At 39.1% G+C, this 22,600-nt stretch overlaps 2 protein-coding genes across 11 annotated transcripts in view; both read right to left on the bottom strand.

Moving 5' to 3' along the window:
- Positions 1-3,295: 3,295 nt before the first annotated feature.
- On the bottom strand, positions 3,296-7,505 carry dap1b (death associated protein 1b). 2 transcript variants are annotated; one of them, XM_061793569.1, is made up of 4 exons: positions 7,346-7,505; positions 4,196-4,292; positions 3,867-3,927; positions 3,296-3,653 (listed from the first exon to the last, which is right to left on the bottom strand). In XM_061793569.1, exons 1-4 carry the CDS (start codon positions 7,413-7,415, stop codon positions 3,537-3,539), a joined length of 345 nt encoding a protein of 114 aa, XP_061649553.1. In that variant the 5' UTR covers positions 7,416-7,505; the 3' UTR covers positions 3,296-3,536. The 2 variants fall into 2 exon arrangements, with proteins under 2 accessions (XP_061649553.1, XP_061649554.1); XM_061793570.1 differs by having other exon boundaries at positions 4,196-4,287; positions 7,346-7,478.
- A 626-nt stretch (positions 7,506-8,131) lies between these two features.
- Positions 8,132-22,600, bottom strand: part of LOC133487245 (plakophilin-4-like) — a 103,895-nt gene continuing 89,426 nt past the window's right edge. For all 9 annotated transcript variants that reach the window (XM_061793561.1, XM_061793559.1, XM_061793560.1 and 6 more), the window contains 10 exons: positions 21,752-21,869; positions 20,307-20,498; positions 19,751-19,924; positions 19,397-19,547; positions 18,347-18,539; positions 16,777-16,861; positions 16,318-16,435; positions 16,119-16,244; positions 12,564-12,628; positions 8,132-10,454 (listed from right to left, as the gene is read on the bottom strand). In XM_061793561.1, coding sequence (XP_061649545.1) covers positions 10,209-10,454; positions 12,564-12,628; positions 16,119-16,244; positions 16,318-16,435; positions 16,777-16,861; positions 18,347-18,539; positions 19,397-19,547; positions 19,751-19,924; positions 20,307-20,498; positions 21,752-21,869 — 1,468 coding nt within the window. In that variant the 3' untranslated portion in view covers positions 8,132-10,208. The remainder of the gene's footprint in view (positions 10,455-12,563; positions 12,629-16,118; positions 16,245-16,317; positions 16,436-16,776; positions 16,862-18,346; positions 18,540-19,396; positions 19,548-19,750; positions 19,925-20,306; positions 20,499-21,751; positions 21,870-22,600) is intronic.

The raw sequence follows: 22,600 nt of genomic DNA, 5'->3' as shown, positions 1-22,600 counted from the left end.
TTTGAAAAAGTTTAAATGCGTAGCTACATTCCAATATTTTGGTTTGCATTTCATTTTTAAATGTAAATATTCATATTTCAGTGATTCTTTCACATACTTTTTACATATTTTACTTTCTCACCAAACTTACATCTACAAAGTTAGTTTTGCTACAAGCAAGCCATGGGGCCTCATGTACAAAAGGTGCGTACGCCAAAAAAAATAAATCCGGCGTAAATTCTTTTTTTTACGACAATTAATGCCCAGCAACATTTGATTTCAACAATGTGAAAGAGGCAAGGACTCGAGTGCATTTGTTAACCAGTGGCTTTAATGAATCACTGATATTTGTGAGGATGCCTATAAATTGATCAAGGCTATCATTTATGCCGCAGATTGCCCACACAGGATTCGCATTTGAGCGTCACACCATCGTCTTCCGCAGATTCCCTGTCAATGCCTCACTGAGGCTGACTGGACGCCTCAGTCATCGTCAGGTCCTCTTTGGGTAACTTCCTCACAAAGCACCGCTACTTCTCTCAATCTGAGAGATTAACATCTGTGATATTGATGGAAGTATCAGCATTTTGGGGATCAGGTGATGGGAAGTGGACCCTCCTCTCCAATGTTTGCAGTTATCAGGATACAAGATCCCTTCATAAAAATCAAAGAATCTCCTTTTTGTCCGCAGACACAGTAGTCCACATGAACTCCGTGTACTGTGAGAGTGTCCAGAGTATGAGTACTCACAGGCCAGCTTGACATTTGAACCCCTCACGGTGTAGTAGTGGTTCCTGTCACTGGCTGATCCAATGCTGCAAAGCACTCCCAAAGGCCAAACGGGGCACCACGTCATCACCATGTAAGGCCTGCACACTGGCAAAGACAAACACACTATCAACGACGTGTCTTTTGCATTACTTCTCTAAGTGTCAAAGTTAGCGATCATCAATGATGATGCTTTCAAATACAAATATACACTTGACATCAGTAACTTGTCTTTTACATCAAAGCTAAAAATAATGCAATACTTTGCATTATCTTATGTGGACGTACAATAAACACAAACAATTCTGACTAAATAAGGTCAGGATTCCTTACCTGCTCAACTTTTTAGAAGGAAGGACGATGCACTCCAACAAAAGCAACAAACTATTCAGTGTTTTTCATGAATGCACAGTGAAACGCACACCGCACTTTTGTAGAGGTGGGGGGAGAGCAAGGCGTCAAAGAGATCAGTTGATGGCGACGTGGCTTCATAACATACAAGTTGCAAAGAGTGTGTCTTTGAACTTGTCATTCAAATGTACTGACAGCTGCCGAAAACAGCACAAAGTGCCACATTTAAAAATAAATAGCCAATCAGAAGTACTGTTGTTGACCCTTGAATTGATAAAAGGGACCAGTGATCCTGCAGCAAAAGCAAACCTCCTTTTTAAACGGGAACAGACACTATTCCATAAATGAAATTAAAATAATGCATGTCAAACGCAACCATGTACCTTCTGCGCATGCGTGAGTAATCGTAGTCCATTTTCCTCCAAAAAAACAAAAACTCACCCACGTTAAAAGAACATTATTACTGATGAAATCTCATGGTTTTAAGAACACCCCTGTGGGGTCCCTTCAGGAGGCTTATGCATGGGGGTCCAGAATTTGGTGCTACACTACATACCGTATACTGTCTGTACATCTAGATTTCTGCATCGTGGGCAGAGAGAGAGAAAAAAAAAACAGGCATAACTGACACATTCAACATGGCGGACACCCTGACGTATCCCTGCCAATGACAGCCATCGATTTTCCATACTGCTCATCGTCACTAGGATCGCGGGCGTGCTGGAGCCTATCCCAGCTGAGTCTGGCAGAGAGGCGGGGCACACCCTGAACTGGTCATCTTCGTAAAAATGGGAACTGGAACACTCTCGTCTCAGGGTACCGCAATCTCGGGGCACGGTGAGAGCGTCAGACTGAATTTCTGAATGTACACCCAGATAAGCTAGGATTGGTCCGAGACTGCAAGACGTCACGACAGGAAGCAGTCTTTAAGACTATAAAAGACTGACGAAAAAATGTCGGGGTCTTTTCCGCCCGGAGCTGATCATGCTGCGTGTCGAAGACCTCAGCGATGAACCTTCACCAACCTTATTGTTTGACTCTGTATTTTTGAATAAATTGTTAAAACATCTCACCCGGCCTGATCATTGAAGAATCACCTCGACCAGAATAAAAGAACCGGTATTCGATGTTCAAACAGTCGCTAAACTAAACCAGGCCATGGCCTTTGTTTTTGTTTTTTTAAAAACCTCTGACAAACAAATGTTGCCGTGACCCGGTTTCATTAAACTACATGTGAATGTTAAGGTACACAACAAACCACTAGTAACATACAGAGAAACAACAATTAATGTAACAATAAGGATGTTAATTATTGCAACAACAACAAAAAATAAAAATCCACATTGCATTGTGGGAATCATGTGGCTTGACATCACATGTGTTTGTTTTCATTAAAGTATGGTTTAGTCATTGTAGTGTTCTCAAGAAGCAGTCTTGCATTTCTTTTTTTAAAATCCACTTTATTTGCTAATCAGCGGCTGTGACCGCAACATCTTTGATCCATTGGTGAGAGGATACTACAGACTTCCTCTTTCATCTAAAACATGTTTGAATATATGTTTTATAATTTGTGCTTTTGTATTGTTTTTATGAGTGGCCTCTTGCAAAAACTAATTTCAGCCCTCTGCATGGTCCACATATGGAGGACTGACGAAATGATATCCCATTTCAAAATATCCTAGAACTGAAAATATTGTACAGGTAGTTGCATTGGCTACATGCAAAAATCAAGTTTTATCAGGCACTAAAGTGGAATCTTCAGAGTAAACTATATTTCTGTGATGCTGGTTGTGATTCTGAAGTAAGGTAAAGTCATTTAAATTATACCAGGTTCACTAGGAAATAAACAACTGCACAATGTTTTAATGAACACTGCATAGTGACATTAAAATCAACTCAAACTACTCCCCCTGATGGACACATGAGGGGAAACTGGTCGGTTTTTGCAAGGAAATACTCAGCACCTGATAGCGTTCTATAATTTAGCATTTCTTAAATTTCATTAACATATTGAGCAGCCAGAACCTCTCCTAAACGGCAAAAAAAAAAAAAAAAAAAAAAAAAAAAAATGTATTGCTTATCTATTATACATTTGCCATCTCCAGACACAACACACTTGGAATGATCTGTGAAAAACAGGACTCCCTGTACTTGTCATTTGTCGCCACCTAGCGGCCATTAATAGTTACTGCAAAACGTCAATCCAGTATTTATTATATTGAATGCATACATGCCAAGCAGTAAGACGAACTTGAAGATTCAACATTTTAAACAGAATCCTCATTTTACACACATTAAACATGTTGAACAGCCGCTAAACAAAGACGAGCACACAAGCACTTTTAGTATTTAAAGAGCCCCCCCTCCTTGAGAGTATACAGTTGAAGGAGGAAGCCACCTCTCTATAAGCACACTACAATACATCACCACGTCATGCTTCAGAACTTCCTGGGCTGCTGGATGCAGAAGATCCGAGGGCAGTGGGGCTTCTCCACAGCGGGTCGCACTCTGCTGTGCCTCACGCTCACGTGCATCTCGGGAAAGTCGTGGCTCAACTAAGATTTCAAATGAATTAAGAGTGGCTACTACATGTACCATTCACATCTATGGGCAATTTAGAGTCTAATATGTTTTGGGAACATGGGAGGAGAAAACATTCAAACGCCATATAGGAAGGCTGATATTCAAAGCCCAAACCCCTCGACTGAGAGGCAGACACCCTAAGCACTATGCCACTGTGTAAATGCATTCATGTAGTAAGCATTTACCTTGTCAAGAGGCCCTGCCAGAAGACCCACTTGTTGCATCCTGTTGGCACTGGAAACAGGCCTGAGGCAACAATAACAGATGTGTACCTAATATTGTGGTCAGTGATTGTACAGGTACAAGACATTTAAGCCTTCAAAATGTCTTTTCCTTCAACACAATTGTATAAAGTGACAAGAAAAAAAACATTTAATTGTTAAATAAGATATTTGCCTCCGACATCACTGTATACTACATTAATGCCCAAGGCAGATATTTTGTTTTTTTTGGGCATTGCTCAGATTGTGCAGGTGTACCTAATGAAGTCTGAGTGCAATCATACATTACCTACCTGGGTTTGTCAGACCTCTTGGTCTCCTTCTCCAGAGTCCCATGGGTGTTGGCTTCTTCCAAGCCTTTCTTGGCCACTCGCTTACCTCCAGCCTTCACTGTCAACAACACAATGCTTATATTAAAAAGGCCAGAAAACACAAGCCTGTGCGCAGATTTGTCTCGAGTGGGGAAATCACAGATTTGAGTTAAGAGTGTTAGATAGTGGCAGCGATCTTCAAAACAAGCAGCAGATTGTGAATATTCCCCCCGTACAAAAGAAAGATGTGCTTCCTTTTAGCAGTTTGCAAGGTTAACGTAAAAACAAAAATTTACATTATCTAACCAAACAACTTACACAAGTTGCTAGCTCCTGACTAACACACAATGCAAAAGGCCATAGAACTTAGAATCGATGTAGCAGTCTTTATAACCCTTTAAGTAACATTTGAATACAGGGCGCAGCAACACATGTAGTGATACTGTAATACCAATAGTCACAGGTAGAGATGCAACAATTAAGACAACTAGACTTTACACCAACCTGATCGGTATCAGCTGATAATTAGCATTTTGTGCTGATCGGCTTTCATGTCATAAATCGCCGATCGGCTATGCAAGACATTTACTCCACATCACCGTCATGTATGAATCCAAAAGCTAGTTTATTTTTAGGCTTGTGGTGTAGTACTGCAACTCTGACAGCCAATAACGTTTTTTCAATCATGTTAGTTAATAATAATAAAAAAAATAAAATAAAAAAAAAAACCTCAAGGGTGGGGTGTTGAGGGAAAAGCCAAACTGATGCAAACTCTGGACAACACCAGTCCATATAGCTGGGACAGTGAGAAAGTTAGAGTAAAAGTATTTGTTAAAGCAATTTAATCGCAATCAAGTAATTTAATTACAGTAAGTTAGCACCCATTATTTCTGTCATGTTGTAATGTTGATTTGACCCAAACTTGTCAGTGGCCAATGCCTCCTAGAGGTCATTGATGTTTTAACTTTTGTCTAAAATTTTACACTTCATAAATGCGCCACACATTTTTAATGGGAGACAGGTCTGGACTGCGGGCACCCCAGTCAAGTACCCGCACTCTTACTACAAAGCCACACTGTTGTAACGTGCAGGATGTGGTTTGGCATTGTCTTGCTGAAATAAGCAGGGGGGTCCATGAAAAAGACGTTGCTTGGATGGCAGCATATGTTTCTCCAAAACCTGTATGGATCTTTCAGCATTAATGGTGCCTTCACAGATGTGTAAGTTACCATGCCATTGTAAGTAACACAGCCCCATACCATCACAGATGCTGGCTTTTGAACTTTCCTCTTTGGCCAGGAGAACAAAAACAATTTGAAAGGTGGACTCGTTGGACCACAGAACACTATCAGTCCAGCTTAGATGAGCTCAGGCCCAGAGAAGTTGGCGGCGTTTCAGAGTGTTGTTGATAAATGGCTTTTGCTTTGCATAGTTTCATGTTGCACTTGATGTAGCGCTGAACTGCATTTACTGACATTGGTTTTCTGAAGTGTTCCTGATCTCATGTGGTGATATCCTTTATACGTTGATGTAAGAGGGAGAAGGTCACGGGCATTCAATGTTGGTTTTCGGCCTTGCCGCTTGCATGCAGGGATTTCTCCAGATTCTCTGAACCTTTTGATGATATTATGGACCGTAGCTGATGAAATCCCTAAATTCCTTGCAATTCTACATTGAGGAACATTGTCCTTAAACTGTTCGACTATTTTCCCCACACACTTGTTCGCAAAGAGGTGAACCTCGCCCCATCTTTGCTTGTGAATAACTGAGCAATTCAGGGAAGCTCCTTTTACACCCAATCATGGCACCCACCTGTGGGATGTTCCAAACAGGTGTTTGATGAGCATTCCTCAGTCTTTTTTGCCACCTGTCCCAGCTTTTTTGCAATGTGCTGCAGCCATAAAATTCTAAGTTAATGATCATTTGCTAATAACAAAGTTTACCAATTTGAACATTAAATATCTTGTCTTTGTAGTGTATTCAATTAAATATAGGTCAAACATGATTTGTAAATCATTGTATTCAGTTTTTATTTGTTTAACACAACATCCCAACTTCATTGAAAGTAATTTGTGCATTTGTTGCACAGTCAACTTGATATAATGTCCAGTTTTTTTTCCATAAAGGGTTGGAAATTAGTTTTTTGTTTTAAATTTAAAAAAAGAAAAGATTAAAATATCACTTGCAACCCTACTCACAGGCACATATTCTTTATCCTCTGCAATGAACCTCTAATATTACTGAAGTTTACAGAGCTACATTGTGCTCAGATTTCTCATTGTAGTCTCGAAGTGTTTTCATACAATTACAAATTTACTACTGCAATGTTGTAGGTAAACAATGCGGTGTAACACAAGTCACCTGTCTGAACAGAGCTCAGCAGCAAACAGAGGAGCCCAAAAGCAACCAATGTATGAGTTTTTAAAACTTAACATCAACTCGAATAGCCATTCATAAGGGAAAGAAGAGCCGCAGTCACTGATGCAATTTTCAGCAGTTTATCATAAACAGAGAGAAAAAGTTCAGGCCCAGACTTGGGGAAGGATGAAACCCCCCAAAAAACAACAGGTTTTTAATCATTGTTCAAGTTCACCTCAGCAGTAGCAAACGTATTTTCTGCCACCAGAAAGTATCCTAACAACAATTGTTTACAAATATGAAATGTCCTGGACCCCCCCAGTCTTTTTTTCCATAGTGACGTCACACGTTCGCGCGGATACGTTGTTGCTAGGCAGAATTACAAAAGCCCAAATCATAAACGAACCCCCTCCCCCGAAAAAAAATAAAATCGCACGCACCTCCAAATTCAAACCGAATCACTGCTCTGCATCAAACATGTACACAGTACAAGCAAATAGTATTTGTCTTATTTAATGAACACGGACCAAAAAGGATAACACTGACAGACTGAGACGCATAAAACAAATTGGGGAAACTTTAAACTAATAAGAAGCAAGTTTGAAAAGAGAATTAAAAAAAATAAAAAAGCAGACTAGGTTACACAAGAACCCCATTAAATGACGTTTTAAGCCAACTGAACACAAGTACTGAACTTGGTGCCTCGAACTGGGTCGAAAAACGACCAAAACAACCCAAATTCGGACAGCTGAAGTACCAAAAACGGTGTTTTACCGGCAGGAAGGTGTCCAGCTTTAAGCAGACGCCCGTCTTTAGGACTGCTTTTGCTGCCATGTTGAACCATCTTTTAGCTTTGTTTGAAGGGAAAACTCCAAGGCTCTCGACCCTCTCTCTGCTCGCTCAGCTCACATTTTATATGTTAAACTGGAGATGACGTCACACCTAATGCCACACCCCCTACTAGCTGGGGCCCTAAAGTGACGTCAGCTCGTTAGCTCAACCAGGGACACCTGTGAACTTCCTGTTAGGTCCAAATAAGGGACAAACTAGCCGGCCACTTCATTAGGCACAGCCCAGCAATCTGATGACAATCAATCGGCGACAAGATAATCATGCTTTTTTCCCCGATTGATTTTGGATTTTTTTTTAAATGTTATATATATTTGTATATATATCTCTTTAATCAGACAAAAAATATTTGAACAATTTTACAAATGTTTTATGGGTGCATACAAATAATTTTCCTTTCACCTGAGTGGTACTCAAAATATTTTGTATATTGTATAAAGCGCCATGAAAAAGTATTTGTGTGGGGAAGCTATGTAAAAATAGGAATTTGAGAAGGGGGCAAATAGTTTTTCACAGCACTGTGTGTAAACTGGAATATACCCAGTGTTATTAGAACATGGTTGTAAATTCTGTTTCAACTGTTGAATCTTTTCACGTTCATCTTCTTACTGCTTGGCATGTTTATGTATTCAGTAATAAATACTGGATTCTGACAATATTTTTGCAATAACTATGATGTTAAAATGACGTTCAGAAAAAGTGGCAACAGGGTGTAAAAAACAAAACTGTTTTTTATTATCATATCATGTTTGTATTATGTATTTATGCCAGTTGTCTCCACATACTTCATATTTATATATATCTCTAGAGCTTTAATATGGCACAAGTTCATGATTTTTATAGCAGTGCAGACGAGTGTAAACCAGGCCACGTGTACTGTATTTACAAGAAACCACAACATCGTTACAACAGGAAGTACAGCTAACACTTTCATCCTTTTGTACATCTTTTTCCCCCCCCCCCGTCCATGTTGGCTTCGGCACATACACAAACAACCTCCATCTTGACTCTTCCCGCAAATCCTCGCATAACATGACTCACGCCCCTCACTGCGCTATGACAAGTTGTAAAAATAAAAAATAAAAAAATCAAATCTAACATCTAAAACAAAGCAGGACTGTCAATCATGTCCAGTTTTGTCCCCCCACATGATTTTTTTGTCTCTAAATCGGGGTACACACACATACGTTTGGATGAATTTGAGCATTTTTCCACTGCTTTCAATAAAAGTCATCAAAGGCCTGATTGTTGGATGTCTCGAAAATATTACCCGGAGTCATTATCCTTTGGTGTTGGGTGTGTTAAGATTATTTTTTCCGACTTGATCTGCTCAGAAAACGATCAAGGCCGACAATTGTAAACCGTTAGCCTGATAGCATAATTACTTACTTACTTACCGTCACGTTATCAATAAAAAATTGCTTGGTGATCGGCAAAGGTGGTATTTAAAACAACTGGACTCTTGTTGTTTGCGAATTTGTTTTTCTTGTTTTCCAAAAACAACAACAACAAAAAAAGATTTATTACACTATTAGGCTTACAAAAGGTTTAGACCTGTTCAATATTTATGATCACAAATATGTCGTTGTGTGTGGTGTGCTGTTTTGGCCATCTAGTGCAGTGCTCCCCAACATTTTGTTTGCACCATGGACTGAGTTCGCGTAAAGCAATATTTTGACGGAATATTTGTTAAAAATACAGCGCAACATCACACTAATTGTATTTGTTGTAATTAGCGGAAGCTTGTTTCTCTTAAACGAGTCGGTCCAGTCTACTGCGTATTGTACCAAATGTCCCACCGGTGGTTGGAGAGCACTTATCTAGTATATCACCACACCACCCACAATAAGAGCACTAAGACCCCACTTTCCAATTTTTTTGGTCGTCATTTGTGGGGTCCCTCACAAATTGAAAACTCCATTAAGACGTTAAAAATCGCTGTGTGTGTACCCCTCTGAACTACTTTAACTATTTCCCTTCTATTGGCACACATTCCATGATTCCCTCTGCTCTCTCTCCCCTACATACGTCCAGTGCGTATAAAAGTCTACACACCCCTGTTCAAATGCCAGTTTTTTTTGCGCAAAAAATAAAATACAAATAAGACCAAGATAATTTTACTTAACTTTCTTCTACATTGATGTAAACTATAACCTGTACAGCTCATTAAAACTAATTAAAAAATAATATTTTCGAGAGCAGAAATAAAAAAAAACTGTGGTTGCACAGGTGTACACACCATCATAACTGGGCTGTGCTGTCGGCTGGGCTGTGTTCTGAATTAACCAATCACTTTCAAACTCATGTTAAATCTGAGTCAGCATACACCTGCCACCCTTTAAAGTGCTTCAGTATAACCCCATATAAAGTTCAGATGTTTTAGTAAGCTTTTTTTCTGCCATTTTTGTAGTTACATCTTACAGGCCAAGCCATGGTTTTTCAGCCACATCCCCAGTTATAAGAGGGGGTGCACACTTGTGCAACCACATAATCTCAGTTGTTTATACTTACTTTCCCTCTTTAAAATATACACCTTTTTTTCAGTTGACTTTAACAGGTTATCGGTCACAATGGTGGATTAAAAAAAAAAAAGATTTCAGTTGGTCAAATTTTTTATATTTTTTATATAAAATTTGGTACTTGAACAGGGGTGTGTAGATGCTATACACACAAACAAACACACGCACACACACACACACACACATACATACACACACATACATACACACACACACACACACACACACACAGTATTTTTAAAGCCAAGTTCATGGTTGATCGTTGAGTTTCAGACCCACGAGTCGGGGGATCCGGGGTACTGCTCGGCCCGGTAAGAGGGCCTCCGCGTGCTGGCATAAATGTCCACGTAGTTGTTGGCGGCCTTGAGCGTGTGCAGCTGGCCGCCGTAGTCGACGGCGGGCGCGTACGTGATCACCTCGTCCGTGTAGGCGTCATCGTAGCCGTGCGGATGCTGCGCGTACATCCTGTACGGATCGTACGTCTTCCTGCTTGGGTCGTCGGCATAGTACAAAGGCTGAGAGGAAGACATGCGCAGGCCATGTTAGAGATGAAAGGGAATTAACATTTCACAAACAACTGAGATAATGTGGTTGCATAAGTGTGCACACCCTCTAATAAGTGGGGATGTGTCTGTGTTCAAACACATCACATTCAAACTTAAATGGGAGTAGGCATGCAACCGCCACCATTTGAAACTCCTTTGATTAACCCAAAATAAAGATCAGATGTTCCAGTAGGCTTTTCCTGACATTTGTTTTTGTGTGCTTTCTAGCAGAAGCCTGGCCGAAAGTCATAATATTTTTTAATATTATGAATAAAATCATAAGTTTGAGAATAAAAAAAACCTAGTATTACAGAAAAAAATATGAAGGGAAAATATTTTTTTAAGAATAGTCTTAATTTTTGTATGATTGAAGTGGTGATTTATATAGACGAGTGAGAATATCACAAGAAAATTACAATTTGTGAGAATTAAGATGAACCTTTGCATGAATGGATTAAAAATTTTATGATTTGATATCAAAAACAATAATGTAAGAAAATAAAATTTTCTCACGACTAAAACGGTATACTATTTTCCCCAACTTGTAAATAACTCTTTTGTTTATTCATGTTGTTTTTATTTGTGTACTTTTCCCTGCTACTTAGTACGGCCTTAGATGATGAGTTTTCTTAATTTGTACTTTGTGTAACCATACCAAACTTATTTGTCAGTAGCAACCGAGTTCTTCTGTGTTGAAGCAGTCATTGTGTGACACAGTGAGAGGTGTCTGAGGCTGACCCGAACCATCCCAATCACAACAGTCACGTTCACTCTGGTTCGCACAATAGCTGACACGCCGCGGCCTCTGCCAGAGCCGCCTTTTATTCGCAGTGAATACACATCAAGTCTCTTTTTGCAGTATGCCTGTCTACGCTCAAACAATCAGACAGCACCAAAGGCAAAACATTGATTTCCAAGGTTGGTTTCCTACACTTTTATGATGGATGCCTCACAGGCCTCAAGAGAAACACAACAAATGTAATAGTCAATAGCATCATATTTCAATTAACTTAATAATTAATTCATCATGCAAAAAAGTAGGTCTCATCTTTCTCTGACTTTGAAAACAATAAACAATAAATTGAATGTCGCTTGGTACATCCTCCAAGGCAAACAGTCCTAACTTGTAATATTAGATTTTTTTTAAATATTGTAAAAAGTAAAAAAGTTGTAAGATTAGGTGGAAAAAAGAAAACAAAAGTCAAAATTAAGAGGAGAACTTATGATAGGACAATGTTTATTAATATGACAAGATAAAAAGCATAGTATTAGGAGAACTCTTTTTAATATTACAACTAAAAAGTTGTAATTCTAGGAGAACAGTTTCAATATAACAAGAAAAAAAGTTCTAAAATTTGAAGCGGAAAAAAATGTAACATAACGAGAAATGAGATTTTTTTTCGACTGTTATTGGAGATGTCTTTTTCATTTTACAAGGAAAATGTTTTAATATTAGAAGAACATTTTCAATATTAAGAGTAAAAAATGTAAATATAAAAGTCATGATATTAGAAGGGGAAAAAAATCAATATTACAAGAAAAAAGTCGCAAAATTAGAAGAAAATGTAAACATTACAAGAAAAAGTAATATAAGGAGAATTATTTTTTAACACCAAGTAAAAAGTTATAAAATTAGCAGAAAGTAAACATAAAAAAAAAACCTCATGATATTTGAAGGACAAACAATGTTAATATTACAAGAAAAAAGTTGCAATATTAGGATAATTCATTCCTAACATTACAAGTAAAAAGTTGTAACAGGAGTAAAATGTAAATATTGAATGAAAAAAATATGACATAAAATATTACATTTTTTTTTACATATCCCAAAAAATTTAATATTAGGAGAAAGAAAACTAAATATTAAAGAATAAAGTTCTAATAGAATGATTTCTTCAATATTGCATACAAAAATGCCATAATATTAGGAAGAAGAAAATGAATTATTCCAATAAAAAAGTCAGAATATTTGAAGAAAATAAATTCTAATATTACAAGAATGAAGTCAAAATTCTAGATAGGCAAGCATACTACATGCTGAGTTGCCCATTGTAGTGAAAATAAATGCATTGAATTCACCTGTGTTCTTCTGGGTTCCTCCCGTGTGGGTGACGGGTAGTAATACGGAGAATGCTTTCCAGACCCTGCAATCAAAGTACAAACCTTTTGAACACTTTCATTAAAGCGGAAATGGAATGCACATCTCCACAGAGGAAAGGATCAAGACAAGCTATGTGCTCAAAGGGGAAATCATAGCGCCGGACTGCTCCTTTCCACTTGTTTGCACAGCCCACGGGGATCGGGATTTACGATGGCACGCCGTCTCGCCACTGGAATCCTCAAACTCCCATTGCCCCTAGTGCTCTTTTTGTTTTGTTTTGTTTACTCTGCCCTCCCGCTCTCCTGCCAGCAGTGTGGGCAAGCAAGAGTTGTCCGTCTGGCATACCCACTCAACACCCCCCCGCCCCCACTCGTAATAATAACACCATTGTGTGGTCTGGTATGGACTAGCGGGTCCACTTGAGTGCTTTGCAGCTTTCAAGTCCTGCGTGCTAAACTGTCAGAGGGCCAGATGTGAGGCAAACTAGAAGACGCTAAGGGGAAAGGAATCCACAACAGGAGCCATATTGACATATCTGGGAACAACCACTAGGAATCCACGTAAAAGGAAAGCATATGCACAAATCAGGCTACTCTCAAAACAAACATTTTTGGGATATGAAAAAAAATGTACCGGCATTACCAGATAACTATTAACCCTTTATTGCTCAGTGACTGTTTTTTGTCAATGTCTTTATGTCTCAAAGTGTTCTCTGTTGTCGTACTAGAGTGGCTCCAACTTCCTTGTGTGTTTTTTGGACATACTTGGCAAATAAAGATGATTCTGATATACAGTGGTGCCTTGAGATAGGAGTTTAATCTGTTCCGTGACCATCCTCATAACTCCAAATGGAAATGCCATTAATCTGTTCCAGCCTCCCCCAAAACACAACAAAAATAGCCATCCATAATATTGTACTTTTTAAAAACATACAGAAATTACATGATTAAGTAGAGTTAAAAAGAATTGAAACATTGTTTGTCACTTTGCATCAATTGAATACTGCTTCTTCTGGTATCCCAACCTTGCCCATATGGGGGCAGTATAAGACAGACAGAGACAGTCCCCTCCAAAAGTATTGGAACAGCAATTCCTTTGTTTTTGTTGTGTACTGAAGACATTTGGGTTTCAGATCAAAAGTTTTTATTTCAGCTTTTATGTCATTATATATGCATCTAGATGTGTTAAACAACTCAGGACAGAGCACCTTTTGTTTGAAGCCACCCACTTTTCAGGTGAGCAAAAGTATTGGAACATGTGACTAATGGGTGTTCCTAGTTACTCAGGTGTTGCCTTTTAGATTGCATGATTAAACATTAGATAGTGCTTGTTTTTTACTTTGGGGTTCACCTGTGAAAACTGCCTTTGCTGTTAAGCAAAGGAAGTCCGAAGAACTGTCTATAAAAAAAAAAAAAGCAAACCATTTTGAAGTTGAGAGAAGAGGGGGAAAAGCTATTGCACAAACGTTGGACATAGCCAATACAACAATTTGGAATGTCCTGAAAAAGAAACTACTGGTATACTGAGAGCTACAGACATCGAACAGGTCGGCCAAGGGTATCAACTGCAGTTGATGACAGAAACATTGTAAGAGCTGTGGAAAAAACACCCAAAGACAACGGTCAGTGACATCACTGCCTAGCTCCACAGGGCAGGGGTGAAGGTATCACAATCCACTGACGAAGAAGACTTCAAGCCAAGAAATATACAGGCCACCACAAGATGTAAACCACTCATCAGCAAAATGAATAAATAAAAATGGAAGGCCAGATTGGATTTCCAAAGTAGTACAGAGGCACAAAAGTTTTGGAACAAAGTTATATGGACTGATGAGACCAAGATTAACCTCAACCAAAGTGATGGAAAGGCCAAAGTATGGATAAAGAAATGATCTGCTTATTATCCAAAACGCACAAGCTCTTCGTGAAGCATGGTGGAGGTAATGTCATGGCTTGGGCTTGCATGGCTACTTCTGGAACGGGCTCGCTAGTCTTTACTGATGATGTAACTCAGGATGGTAGCAGCAGAATGAATTCCGAAGTCTATAAAACAATTTTGTCTGACAATTTACAGAAAAATGCATCCAAACTAATCGGGAGGAGCTTCATCATGCAACAAGACAATAACCCAAAACACACTGCCAACACAACAAAGGACATAATCAGGGGGGAAAAGTGGAAGGTCTTAGACTGGTTAAGTCAATCACCGGCCCTTAACCCAATAGAGCATGTGTTTTATTCCTGAAGAGGAGACTGAAGGGAGAAACCCCCAGAAACAAACAACAACTGAAAGAGGCTGCAGTAAAGGGCCGGAAAAGCATTTCAAATGAAGAATACAACAGTCTGGTAAAGTCAATGGCTCGCAGGCTTGATACAGTTATTGCAAGTAAGGGTTATGCAACCAAATATTAAACGTAATTCACTTTAAGTTAATTTAATAATGTCTGTTCCAATACATTTGCTCACTTCAAAAGTGGGTGGCTTCAAACAAAAGGTCCTCTGTCCTAAGTTGTTCAACACATCTAGATGTAAATACCATGAAATAAAAGCTGGAATTCTGAACTTTTGTCTCATATTCATCTTTTGTTCTGAAATCTGAACTGTACTGAAGTGAGTTGAGAGCTTCATTTAGACAAATGTAGTGCTTTGCTTCCATCTTGTGGATTCTTGGTGCCAAGGAACTATGTTGAAAATAGTTGAGGAGCTACATTTACACAAAAGTTATGCTTTGCTGCCATCTAGTTGATTCTTAGTGCTGAGTAACTTTGTTGAAATGAGCTGAGGAGCTACATTTAAACAAAAGTAGTGCTTTGCAGCCAACTTGTAGATTTGTGATGCCAAGGAACTATGTTGACGTGATTTGAAGAGTTTAATTTAGACAAAAGTAGTGTATTGCGGCCTTCTTGTGGCATCTTGGTGCGAAGTAACTGTTGTAATTAGTTGAGGCGCTTCATTAAACAAAAGCAGTGCTTTGGCACCATCTTGTGGCATCTTGGTGAGAAGGAACTATGTTGAAGTGAGTTGAGGAGCTTCATTTAGACAGAAGAAGTGCTTTGCTGCAATATTGTGGCATCTTGGTGCCAAGGAACTATGCTGAAGTGATTTGATGAGCTTCATTGAGACAAAAGTGCAGTATTGCTCTGCTCCCATCTTGTGGATTATTGGTGCCAGGGAACTCTGTTGAAGTTAGTTCAGGAGTTTCATTTACACACAGGTAGCGCTTTGCCGTCATCATCTTGTGGGTTTGTGGGGCCACGGAACTAATGTAAGTTGACTTGAGAAGAGGGGTTTTATTTAAACAAAAGTAGTAATTTTGTGACATCTACAGGAAATAAACCTTTTGGTAGGAATCAATTATTTTATTTTTATTATCAATTTATTATTTTTCATTATTTGCGGCAGGACTCTATACATATCTCCGCGACTGTCAACAGTTCAATGTACTGTAAAAAATTAAAATGATGAGAAAAAAATTGCAATAAACCAGAGGTATAAATAAATATACAAATATAGCATAGTTACACTGTGCAGTACCTGTATACTGGTTTTTGTGAATACTGTTGTCCACTTGGTAGTTATAAAACTGCATAGTTGACTGCGCTCTCTGATAATCTCTCAGCGTGTGATCTCGATTGGCAGGAGATGACATAGCACTGGCAGCTACAAAAGTAAAAGACACGCATGAGGGGAATATTCCACTGCCGAGGTCAGTGCCAAAAGTAACAGAGCCTACCGGGATGGTTGAGGGGGGACATCTGAATACTATTGGTGGGGAGAGTGGGCTGCGACTTGAATCTGTCCCTCTCAAGTGTGGATACCGGAGTGAGGAAATGGTTTTGGGTCCATCCATCCTGTTAGGAAACACAAAGGGAGGACATTTTACTTTAGGTACATGTTTGCTCAGCATCGATGAAAATGATCTTGTTGATTAGTTACACCCTAAATAAACAAAACTATTCCAACATTTATTGAGTTACTTATGGTTTTTTTTTTTTACATTCTATTTTATATTATTAGTGTATTTATATACAATGAAATCATTAATATATTTTTTTATTTATGATTTTGTCACATTCACACCGTCACTGAGTGGAAAGTAAACCCCTCCCCTACTGCACCAAAGTAAGGTGAGTGAACCACTACACTGCCGGTGACACAGAAGTCAAACAATGAATATGAAACAGGTTCTTACTTTCTTATATATGGCGCGTAGATCTCTGTACTGCCACAGCGTGTTCAGTACCTGAGCGGACGCCTTGACCACTTTTAAAGAAAACCTGCGACACATACATAAAAATCACTGATTCATTAATCATAAAAGGTTATTGAAATTTGGGTTAATTTTCAGGATGAACCTAAAATGAACAATAATTTTTACAGGGGAACTTATTTTGTCACACTGTCATTAGCAGGTCGATAAAGCGAGACTGGAAGAGTCACAGAAAGGCATAGAAGTAGAAGTCCTTGGAAAATTTCATGGATCAAACCTTCTTGTGAATTTTGCCGTTCCGCTCCTTGTTAGAGAACAGAAAATTGTGCAAAAAGTACTGAAATATTGAACAGTTAAACATTCAAAAGTTAACACAAGGCCAAATTAAGCTCACCTGTAAAGTTTATACTGCATTTTGGGTTCATTCTGACATTTTACCTGAAACCAAAATACGCTTAACATTTTTGTGAGTATTGTATTAAATAATATGAGGTAGAATTTGGAGGTATAGTCAACCTGTGACTTTGAGTGTGACTGAGTAATAGAGGTGTTTTTTTTGGGTTTTTTTTTAAGCTGGGAGCAAGTGAATTTAAAGCAGGCTAGAAATAAATGTGCTTTTGCTCCACTGGGACATTTGATCCGAATGCACACAAAAACAACTTCTGCGAAATGTAGTGTGTCTGTCTGCCTATTTGTAAGTATTTATGCACCATCTCAGTTTGAATTTGGAATTTCTAACACTGATTTTTTTTTTGTCATAAATTATTTTTTTAACCATCACATTTCAAAGACTTAATTGTTTTACAATGAAAAATGAATGGTCAAAAATTCAGTGGAAAAGATTCATTAAATTAAATTCAAATCTAACTCAGATGGCACAAACATAAGCTATATCTGTGCCCTCCGAGTTTGGATTTGAATTTCCAACACCCAGGTTTTTTTTTTTTTTAACCATCAAATTTAGAAAACCTAATTTTTCTTTGACCATCACAAAATTCAGTGTAAAAAATTTCAACATCTTAAATTCAAATCCATACTCAGAAGAAATATGGAGGATTCTGAGTTCTAATTACAATTTCAAAATTTCAGTGTAAAAAAAATAATCGTCTTAAATTCAATTCATAAACAGATAGCAAAAACAAATACTACAAGATATATCTGTGCCATCTGAGTTTACATTCAAATTAAAGATGTTAAATGTTTTTACTATAAAAAAAATTCAGTGTTAAAAATTCAATGATTGTTTTAACATCAACTTTCTAACATTTTCTTTTTCATCAAAACAATTGTGTCAAGAATTCCATGTCTTAAATTTAAGTTCAAACTCAGATGGCACATTATACTCCAATAGCTGCACATGTGAATGTGTTAGAAATTTGATGGTAAAAAACATTCAGTGTAAGATATTCTAATTCAAACTCAGATGGCACCGATATACTAAGTTGCATACTTACTGTTTGTGTGTTCTGGCAGTTCACTTGAGCGTGTGCACACGTTATCCAACAAATCGTGTCTGCTACAATCTGAGGTTGTGACAAACGGTGCGGTGTACCTGTCTCCTCTGCCCTTGGTGATGTTGACCAGCTTCTCGATACCGCCAGTGTCCGCCAGGGCTTTGGCGTTCTCCATGTTCCTGCTGGTGACCTCGTGCAGGGTGCAACAGATGGCTGCCACTGTCTCGTCCGACAGTAAGGTGGTGTTTCCCCCGGGCAGGCGGTTGACCAGGTCCCTCATGGCGTATTTCCCTGAAAGGGAGGAGGGAGACGTGGCGCTAATACGTGGTGACAGGGCCTTATGCTCAGGATGGTGTGTTGGTTACAAATGCAAGAATATTCACTTAGGTCACTTCATATACGGCATCGTGAACTCAACTACATTCAATCATTGATGACTTTAGTGTTGTTCAGTTTAACCCTTATAGTGGTGATTCTCAAAGTGTGCTACGTGGGCTGGCTCTAGTGGTATATGAAGAATTAATTAAATGTTCAAACTGTGCATCATGTTAGTGGCTTCAAAAAAAAATATTTATCCATTAACATACATTTGGTGAGTACAGTTCTGTTGTATTTAACTTTAACTTTTAGTACATTCCCATTAAATCTTTTAAGAACTGTATATTTTCAAAAATGTATTTAGGTACAATTTGTATTAACTTAGGTGTAATACATTTTAATTGAATCACGATTATGTGAGAAAGATTCAGTTAAAACCATTTTTAAAATGCAATTTGTTTCATCCCCAAAACAAACAAATGAAATCCAGTTAAGACTTTATTTTTTTTTTTTTCAATTATTAATTGTTATATTTGTTCACCAGATGGTGCTACTTTTTACCATTACAAGCTTTCAGCAAAATGTTACGTTTTACTGTTGTTATTGATGTTGTATAGTCTTTTTTGCCTTTTTTAATAGTATGAAAAATTTGATGCTGCAAAACATCTCAACACTATTCTGCTGTAATAATAATCACGTCTCTCACTGTGCTTCTTTTTCAGGCTTTTGTGTAGCCGAGAGACATTTAGAACACAAAAAAGGAATTAAAAATATTTTTTTTCAGATGGGTCATTCAATCAAATGTTTGTCTGACAGTATGAGCCCCTTACCTATGAGTTCTTTGTTCCGGACGTCCAGTGCCATGTTTCTCAGTGCAGTGGCCACCGAACACACCACCCGGTCATTATCCATCCGCAGCAGCTCCACGAGAATGGGCAGGCCTTTCTCCTTCCGCACTGCAGCACGGATGTACGCTGCAAACTGCTCAAGATGAAAAACATGAATTTGCGGGGATTCACGGTCCACTACACACTCTTAAGAGCAGTAAAAGCACACATGCAGACCTTTTTTCCTGGTCATGTATGGGGTCGGTCAAAAATTGTAATGTCTGTAGTGTACCCCACTTTGGATGGTGCAGGTGTACCTAATGAAGTGTTCAGTGTGTGTAGACGCAAAAGGTGTACCTTCCAGTTGCCCGCCGACAGATTCTGAAGTGAGCCAGCAGCGCCCTCCAGAGTGGAAGGATTGGAGCTCTCGGCGAGTAGTGTCAAGTAAGGCTTCACAACAGTGGGATGCCACAGCATCTCAGCACCCGTCGGTGGCTTGGAGAAACCCGGGATGGGTCCCACACCGTCCCACTGAGGATACAAATGCCACATTTGGTCAGAAGGCCAGAGTAAATGACCTACACTCGAGTATTCAACAAAAGTTAGGAATATTTGGCTTTTTGGGTGAAATTTCAGGATGAACCGAAAATGCACTGTGACCATGTTTTGGTTGAACACCTGTTGTCAGTTTTGCCATTCAGCTCCATGTTAAAGAGCAGCAAGTTGTGCAAAAAGTACTGAAACATTGAACAGTCAAAAGTTTACAAGCCCAAATGAAGTTCACCTTAAAATGTGACTTTTTAAATTTTATCCAAAAGCTTCATTAATATCCCCCAATTTTTGTGAACACTGTATATTCAAGATGGTCAGACTTGCAACAGTAACATTCTCTTTCCCATCCTGCCACACTCACAGTGTCTTCCTGCGAGTTCTTTTTATTCTTCTTCTTCTTCCTCCCCCAGCAGCTGGAGCTGACGTCTTTGCTCGGCGACTCGCTTCCCAGAATGGCGTCTACCTCCTGCACCCCTATCAGGCACGACGGAGGCAGCTCCAGCTCCAGACGGTAGGACAGGTTCCGTAGCGTGCAAATGCAGTTCTCCACTATCTGTTGTGGTGGGCACAGAGAGCGGCTGAGCAAATTAATTCTGCACACATCTGCTCAGGCCTTTCCCAAAAGGGATTGCAATGGAAATGACTGTATGCTGTATTGCAAAACACATCTATTTTAACTGTTAACCTGCTAACATGAAGTGGCTTGCCATTAGCCAGAGCATGTAGAGTGGTCCCCCGCTCACGTTTTTTTCGAGCGACAGTTTTTTTTACGGTCTATAGCGGTGCCTTGAGATACAAGTGAGCCGTAGATTTTATCCATAAGAGCAATCATTCGGCCACTTGAAGTTTATTGTCAAACTAAAAATAAAACAAAGGGAATTACAAGTGTTGTATTTAAAACAACCAAACCACGCTAGTTTAATGCTAACACATAATGGAAAATGCCTTGGACGGCATTTTCTAACACTTAACACCGACAGTTGTGGTGTTATAACCCGTTAAGTGGGTTATAAAAGTGGTGTAGCAACAAATATATAGAGACAATATCACAATACTCAAAGGCATATGTTCTTTACCCTCAGCGAAAAACAACAAATATTGAAGTCCCTTACCGAAGTCACATTAGTTGTTAAACGAGTCTTTGTTTGTGTCTACATGACTGTACTGTATTACATTGCCCGGTGGTGCCCAAGGCAGGCACACCAGAAGGAGCAGCACAATGAATTCATCATGATGCACAAACTGTTTAATTCTTTACATTCTATGTAATTATATTACGTATGTTTTATAAAGTACATTACTACGGAGGGCTATTGTCCTTATTAAAAATGCATTCTTATTTTTTTGGGGGGGTGGGGGGGGGGGGGGGGCTAGAAAGATTAATGGCACTTCCATTTATTTTATGCTAGTATTTTGCTTTTTTATATAGTGAAGTACACCTATTGAGTTTAAAAAGTGTTAAGTTCAAATGTGTTTAAAGCATGTGGGTTTAAACACTATAAATAAAAAAATATATGGTCTTTCAATATCGTACATGACCAATTGCAGGTGGGTCTAGGACATATGTCGCGCGACAAACGGGTTCAATGTATTTAATGAAAGGATGTCACAGCACATGTCATACAAAAAAATGAAATATAATAGCTGTTTGGCTTTCAGCATGGTCAGACAAAAGATTCAAACCAAGTACATGGGTCTCTGCCCCCTCCTCCAGGGGGCCTCTTAACATGCAGCAACACGTTTTCCTCAAGGCTTAACAATAGTGCATTCATGTGTGTGTTTGTGTGCCATGTCCTGTGTGTGTACCTTGCTGTCAAAGTCCGAAGTGTTGACACAGGCTTTGATGACGTAGAGCAGTGAGTCAACCAAACCCTCACAGGTGCGCATCTGTTTTCGAGCCTCCTCACCAGCTGAGCTCAAGTTCCTATTTAAACAGCGCACGCACACACATACACACACACACACGTCATGAGTATGTGCAAACACACCAAATGACAGATCAGTGTGTGTGCACTCCACTTCTGTAATCATTCCTGCACACCATCTATTATGAATGAAATGTGTGGTCTGACTGAAATCATTCCGTCTTGCCTTAAATGCCTACACACAGACGACAATAGCTGAAGAGAAGAGTGAGAAGGCATTACGTCATCTTTCAGCATGATGAAAATGGTGATGGCTTTGACACTATCAAAGCTACTAACACGAAATATGGGTTGTATGTGAATGTCTTTGGAATTATTGCCTACCCACTACGCATTGTACATCCTGTATTTCGAGTTTGTCAATTTGTAGTGTTGTTGTTTGAATGTAGGGTGGCATGAAGGCAGACTGGTTAGCATATCTGCTTTTCTGAGGTGCCAGGTTCACATCCGGACTTCCTGTGTGGCGTTTTCATGTTCTACCCGTGCCTGCATGGGTTTACTCCAGGTACTCCGGTTTCCTCCCAGATTCCAAAAACATGCATGGTAGGTTGATCGGAGACTTTAAATTGTTCATAGGTGTAAATTTGAGTGTGAATGGTTGTTTGTTTATATGTGCCCTATGATTGGGTGGCAACCAGTTCACGGTGTACCCCACCTCTTGCCCGCAGTCAGCTGAGCTAGGCGCTAGCATGCCCGTGACCCTGGTGAGGATACTAGAGATACTAGAGAA

This window comes from Phyllopteryx taeniolatus, chromosome 12 (genome assembly GCF_024500385.1).
Source record: "Phyllopteryx taeniolatus isolate TA_2022b chromosome 12, UOR_Ptae_1.2, whole genome shotgun sequence".
NCBI classification, from domain to species: Eukaryota; Metazoa; Chordata; class Actinopteri; order Syngnathiformes; family Syngnathidae; genus Phyllopteryx; species Phyllopteryx taeniolatus.
The sequence above is the reverse complement of the archived record's forward strand: the minus strand, read 5'-3'. Positions and strand labels throughout refer to the sequence as shown.

Coding starts and splice junctions, on each gene's coding strand:
- dap1b (XM_061793569.1), bottom strand. CDS start 7,415: ATGGTTCAACATGGCAGCAAAAGCAGTCCTAAAGACGGGCGTCTGCTT. Junction 4,293..7,345: donor AGCTGGACACCTTCCTGCCG/GTAAAACACCGT, acceptor TGTTGTTGACAG/TGAAGGCTGGAGGTAAGCGA. Junction 3,654..3,866: donor TGGCAGGGCCTCTTGACAAG/GTAAATGCTTAC, acceptor TTGAAATCTTAG/TTGAGCCACGACTTTCCCGA.